This window comes from Mastomys coucha, unplaced genomic scaffold (genome assembly GCF_008632895.1).
Source record: "Mastomys coucha isolate ucsf_1 unplaced genomic scaffold, UCSF_Mcou_1 pScaffold20, whole genome shotgun sequence".
NCBI lineage: Eukaryota > Metazoa > Chordata > Mammalia > Rodentia > Muridae > Mastomys > Mastomys coucha.
Genome location: NW_022196903.1, coordinates 115,941,650 through 115,947,325, shown reverse-complemented (window position 1 = coordinate 115,947,325; position 5,676 = coordinate 115,941,650). Strand labels below are relative to the sequence as shown.

Below are 5,676 nucleotides of genomic sequence, written 5' to 3'. Positions count from 1 at the left end.
GGCTGTTTGTAAACTAAAACTGTCAGAAGTAAAATCTGTGTTCTCAGCTAAAGACTGCTGTCTCAGGGTGATAGCTCACACCTTTAACGCCAGCACTTGCGAGCCAGAGGTGGGCAGATCTCTGTGAGTTTGAGGCCAACGTGGACAACAGAGTGGGTTCTAGGATAACTGAGGCCACACAGAGAAACCCTGTCTTGAAAATAAATAAATAAATAAAAAGCTTAGTCCCAGAGAAGATTTCGTTTAGGATAGGAATGAAAAGACTTACCCCAGGGCAAGCATATAGAAAAGACTAGGACAATACAGTCCACCTTCTATAAGCTATGGCATATCTGTAGTTGTGGCCTGATCTCTTAAGCATTAGCTAAAGCTCTGTTGTTCTAAGTTTTCAAACTGTACTGTGGGAACTTAGCCATTGGTTGAACTCAGTGGGAGACCAGCTCCCAGAACCCAGAAACAAGGAGACCAGGACGACCTGGCAGAGAAAAAGTAACAACTGCCAGGTGGCTAACCTGCCCCTGAACCCTAGCACAAGCCAACACGAATCAGAAACCACCCCTTACCCTCCCCTTACCCCAGTCTTCCCTTTTGCCCCAGCACCCGCACAGAAATAAAAAGCTGTCTAAGACCTTGCTCGGGGCCAGACTCCTCTACCCCTGTGAGGGATATGAGTCTCGCCCCAGCTAGCTGGAATAAAAAGCCTCTTGCTGATTGCATCAAGTTTGAGTCTTAGTGGTGTCTGGGGTCTTGCTCTGGGGATTTGAGTGTGGGGGTCCCTCCGGGAGTCTCACATTGCATGCTAAAAGGGAAAATACAGGGTTCTGTGTCTTGATATTCTGGCTATACTCCTTGCTGGTCTGCTGGTGCCGGAACAGTAGGAGGATGAGGTGTTCAAAGCCGGCCATCACTAGTTAAAAAGCTGGAGGCTAGCCAGAAGGCGTTGGCGTTGGCTTGGATCCTAGCACTCTCTGGAGGCAGAAGCAGGTTGATCTCGGAGTTCCAGGCTAGGTATCGAGGAGGATGCAGACTTGCCAACAGGTGGAGCAGATGGTTAAAAACAAAACCAAAGCCAGATCTGGAGTAAGGATTACTGTCCTCATCCAGATTGGAGAAAGCAAAACGCCTGCATGATTTCACAACTGAGAGAACCCCTGGGTTGACAGCCCTAACGGCAGACGCTGTATTTACCTCCAACCTCAGTAATTTTGTAAAGGCTTCATCTCAACAAAGGGTAGATAACGGGTCACTGTCAGGGCAATACAAGTCAGCTGAAGTGGTGTCCTTCTTCCTGAACATCCGTAGAATCCCATGATGCTCTGGGCCAGCGGATAGCAGCTGTGGTGAGTAAAGGCTTTCACACAAGGCTCTCTCTGCTCCTTCACACAGCTACTGACTTGTAGCAAGCTCTCAGCCTAGGGAAGGATTCTAGGACAGACTTGAAAGGGCTGAAACCAATTGATACCTCAAAGGGATGTCATGTCGTTCCTCCAGTTACCTTTCAAAATTTGTTCCAAAATTTTTCAAATAAAAAAAATGTGCTTCATGGAGCTGGAGAGATAGCTCAGCTGTTGAGAGCACTGGCTGTTCTTCCAGAGGACCCAGGTTCAATTCCCAGCGCCCATGGCAGCTCACAGCTCTCTGTAACTCCAGTTCCAGGGAAGCCTATACCCTTTACATAGACATACATGCAGGTAAAACACCAATGCATATAAAATAAATTTTTAAATCAACTCCTTAAAAAAGAAGTGCTTCGGCTGAGTGGTGGTGGCACACACGCCTTTAGTCCCAGCACTTGGGAGGCAGAGGCAGGCAGATTTCTGAGGCCAGCCTGGTCTACAGAGTGAGTTAGTTCCAGGACAGCCAGGGCTACACAGAGAAACCCTGTCTCAAAAATACACATAGGCTCTCTTCATAGGCCTGGCTGTCCTGAAATGCACTATTATAAACCAGACTGGCCAAAGATCCACTGTCTCTGTCTTCCAACTGCTGGAACTAAAGGTGTGGACCATCACATCAAGCTTTTTCTTTAAGACTCACAAAGGAGAGAAGAACTCCAGCAACCTCCTCAGGTTCAAAGTGTTTGAAGTGGACTCTCCCACCCAAGCTTGGTTTGGCCTTGTGTATCTTTTCCACCTGGCTGTTCACCTGAAGCATTTGCTCAAGTGTTAAGAGCTGCTCTAGAGATTACACTATAGAGCCACTTGGTTGGAAGCCTCGGCTACAACCCTGCAATCATAGCATCTGAAGAGGGCTGAGCTGCTAATCTATGGAGTCTAATCAGGACACCTAGCTAATCTTCACTACAGACTCACAGGATCCCCAAGGAAAATCCTCTTGGGGGCCTTCTTTCCTGACACCTTCAGAAGTAAAAGCATGCAAATGTGCTCTGGTTGTCTTCCTAGTGAGACACTACCACAACGCAATACCATGGACTTGTAACTCAGGATTATCATCAACCAATTGTTTTTTTATGACAACATAATCAAATACTAAAGACAAGCATTTTCCAGATCTTGCTGACAAGCTATGGTGCCAAAACTTGTCTCAAAATAAGCAAGGTTGGTAGTACACATCACAAACACAAAAATGTAAATAAAACAAGAGGCCAGCTGGATACCTCAGTGACTGGGAAAGGACTGGCCTGAGTTACTGACCAGTTAATCTCTGGACATGTACATGCACATGTAAAAACAATGCCCCCCACCTCTAATGGCTCATTCTAATCTGTTCTGTTCTATTACAAAAGTCAAGATAGCACTGGTGAGATGGCTCAATAGGTAAGAGCACTGACTGCTCTTCCAAAGATCTGGGGTACGTCTGAAGACAGCTACAGTGTACTTATGTATAATGAAAATCTTAAAAAAAAAAAACAGAAGTCAAAATAACAAAAATGCCTTTATTACAATTTTTTGCAAAGGAGACAATGCTAAGATCTATTCTAATTGCTTTCTAAACCAAACCACTCCAAATTCTATTTACATTATTTCTCAGCCCTGGGCTTGAGACTTTCAAGCTCACAGAACACTTTGACTCATTCTTTGGGTAAATCTAAGTCATTCACACAAATCCAATCACATCCTATATATAAAATTTAAAGTTTAACAAGTTAGAAGATTCCAGCACCAGGAAATGTTTATTCTTAAAAACCAAAAAGATAGCTTTCACATTTGTTGTGTGGCATCAACAGCAAGGACAGTGTTCAATTTAAACGGTCCTAATTCTTCCCGATTTTAGCATTCTCAGAAGGATCCCATCCTTGGTAATGGCAGAAAGTACAGAGACATCTGAATGGTTCAGTGTTCCCTTTAAACTGAAAAACAAGAGAACAAATCAGGATATTGTAAGCCAAAGAAACAAATCTCCATAGTGTTTAATACTGCTTCAATAACCAGAATTCCTAGGGGCTGAGGAGAGAACTCTCCAAGTGCACACTCCTTGTTTAAATCAAACAATGAAACAGACACCCAACCCACCAAGCATTAAGAGTGTTTACTGGCACCTTTAATCCCAGCACTTGGGAGGCAGAGGTAAGGCTGTCTGGGGACAGCCTCAGGAGTTCCAGGACAGCCAGGGCTAGAGAAACCCCGTCTCAAACCCCCAGCCCCACCAAGATAGTCTGGACAGATTGCTCAGTATATATTTAAGAGCATTAAATTCCTACCAACCACATGGTGGCTCACAACCATCTGTGATGGGATCTGAAGACAGCAACAGTGGACTCAAATATAAGAAATCTTTTTTTAAGGAGTACTTACCTCATTGCCTTCAAGCCGTTTTTCTCTCTGCTCAATCTTCAAGAGAAAAAAAAAATTATTCAACACTATCAAGACAAAGCTAAAACACCTACTATGTGAGAAGTTGTCACTGCTAGGCCCTGTGAAAGCAGGAGCAGGAAGACCACTCCAGTTTAAGGGTAGCCTGGTCTACAAAAAACAGGTCCACTTCAGCTTTGAGATCCAGTGTAAATCAGCCCTGTAGGTTGCTCAAATCGTCTGTAATCCCAGCAGAAGAGGCAGGATTGTGGATTCAATTGGAGGGCCAGTTTGGAGGGAGTCTAATTTTCAAAAATGTTATATTCCTAGTGCACATGGTTACCAGTGCTTATTTGCATATAGCTCATGCCATCCTCTGACTGATTAGAGGAAAGCCTTGGAACTCCATTCTCTTAAACGCTGGGAATTACAATCACCACCCTTGTTTGTATGGGTATTCCCTGTTTGTATGATAATTTAGGCGTCATTCCTGAGGCAGTTGCTCTTAGATCTAGCAGCCCCGCCCACACAGGCAACTCACCCGAATAAATCGTCTCCGCTTTGCCACAGGATCTTTCAGCACCGACAACAAGGTACGGACCCTTCTCTCGGGAAAGGCTTTTTGAACTTCCCTCAAGATTTGTTCACTTTTGTTCTCCACAGGTACCCTCCCAATCCGGTGAAGTAGATCGCGGCGGCGGTGGCGACGACATGCTGACCTCTTCTTCTTGGCCCTGGGCTTCAGGGTTAGCTTCTTCATGACCTTTACTAGTGTTTCTGGTTGTAGGACATCTGAAACAGAAGACATTAGTGAGGTATTTAACTTCTCGCGAGGCATTACCCCAGAGAAAGAAACAAGTGGGTAACTCCCTCTTCAACAGAGGAGCCAACAAGAAACAAATCATATGCACAGGACGTGGTCATAAACCTAGGCAGATACCCTAGTGTTCATGTAGAGATCCACTGAACAGGGAGGACGGGTTGTTCTGTGAAAAATGTCCGAGCAGCCAAACAGCCTGTAACTCTAGTTCAGAGGTTCTGAGACCCGCATATTCTCCCTCTCACACACATCCCTTTCTCCCAGAGACTGTAGCCAAATGAGGCTCAGCTGGAGGGCTTCCCCAGTAGTGCCTCTGGTCTGGGTTCAGCTTCAGCTCTGGAAAACCTTCCGAAACCTGGCAGTTCCTTTTTCCACCTAAATCTGACCTCCTCAAATGCTTCTGGATACAGGATACGCTCTCCCCATTTCCTTTTTTTTTTTTTTTTTTCGGTTTTTCGAGACACGGTTTCTCTGTGTAGCCCTGGCTGTCCTGGAACTTACTCTGTAGACCAGGATGGCCTTGGACTCAGAAATACGCCTGCCTCTGCCTCCCAAGGGCTGGGATTAAAGGCGTGCACCACCACCGCCCCGCCCGCTCTCCCCATTTCAATCAAGCACAAAGTAGATGGTCCTGTCTTATACAGATAACCACTACTCTCCCGAACGGAAAGGCAAGGTGACCCCAAGGGTGAGCCAGCCATCCAGCCAGCGTTTCGGACTCGGAAGGGATTGAGAGCTTTGATCTAGCCTAGACAGCGAGTTTTAAGCCAGTAGGAACTGAACAGTCTCAAAAATGTAAAAGACCCCCAAAAAAGGCTAAAGAATTTTCAGGTGGAAATAGGAGGTGCCAGGTAACAATGACAGATTCAAGGCGTTTGTTTTCCAATCAGACCGGAGGGGAGGGCTCCTCCCGAGCCACGCCCTCCACCAGGAGTGCCAGGAGGTAGCAAACCTGAATGCCCTCAGGATGAGATTCAACTGCAGCTGGGGAGTTGGAGGGAGCCCTTGAAACAACCGTGTCTTGGAAAAAAAAAAAGCTTCCGCTGTATCCCACCGGGGTGGCACTGCCTTTAATCCCAGTTCTCGAAAGGCCAAGAAAGGCGG

The 5,676-nt window shown here is 45.9% G+C and overlaps 1 protein-coding gene across 1 annotated transcript in view; it reads right to left on the bottom strand.

The window, feature by feature from the left end:
• Positions 1 to 2,876: 2,876 nt before the first annotated feature.
• Dppa3 (developmental pluripotency associated 3) overlaps positions 2,877 to 5,676 on the bottom strand; it is a 3,752-nt gene continuing 952 nt past the window's right edge. Inside the window, exons 2-4 of the mRNA XM_031380961.1 lie at positions 4,294 to 4,544; positions 3,756 to 3,791; positions 2,877 to 3,310 (exon numbers count right to left, since the gene is read on the bottom strand). Coding sequence (XP_031236821.1) covers positions 3,215 to 3,310; positions 3,756 to 3,791; positions 4,294 to 4,544 — 383 coding nt within the window. The 3' untranslated portion in view covers positions 2,877 to 3,214. The remainder of the gene's footprint in view (positions 3,311 to 3,755; positions 3,792 to 4,293; positions 4,545 to 5,676) is intronic.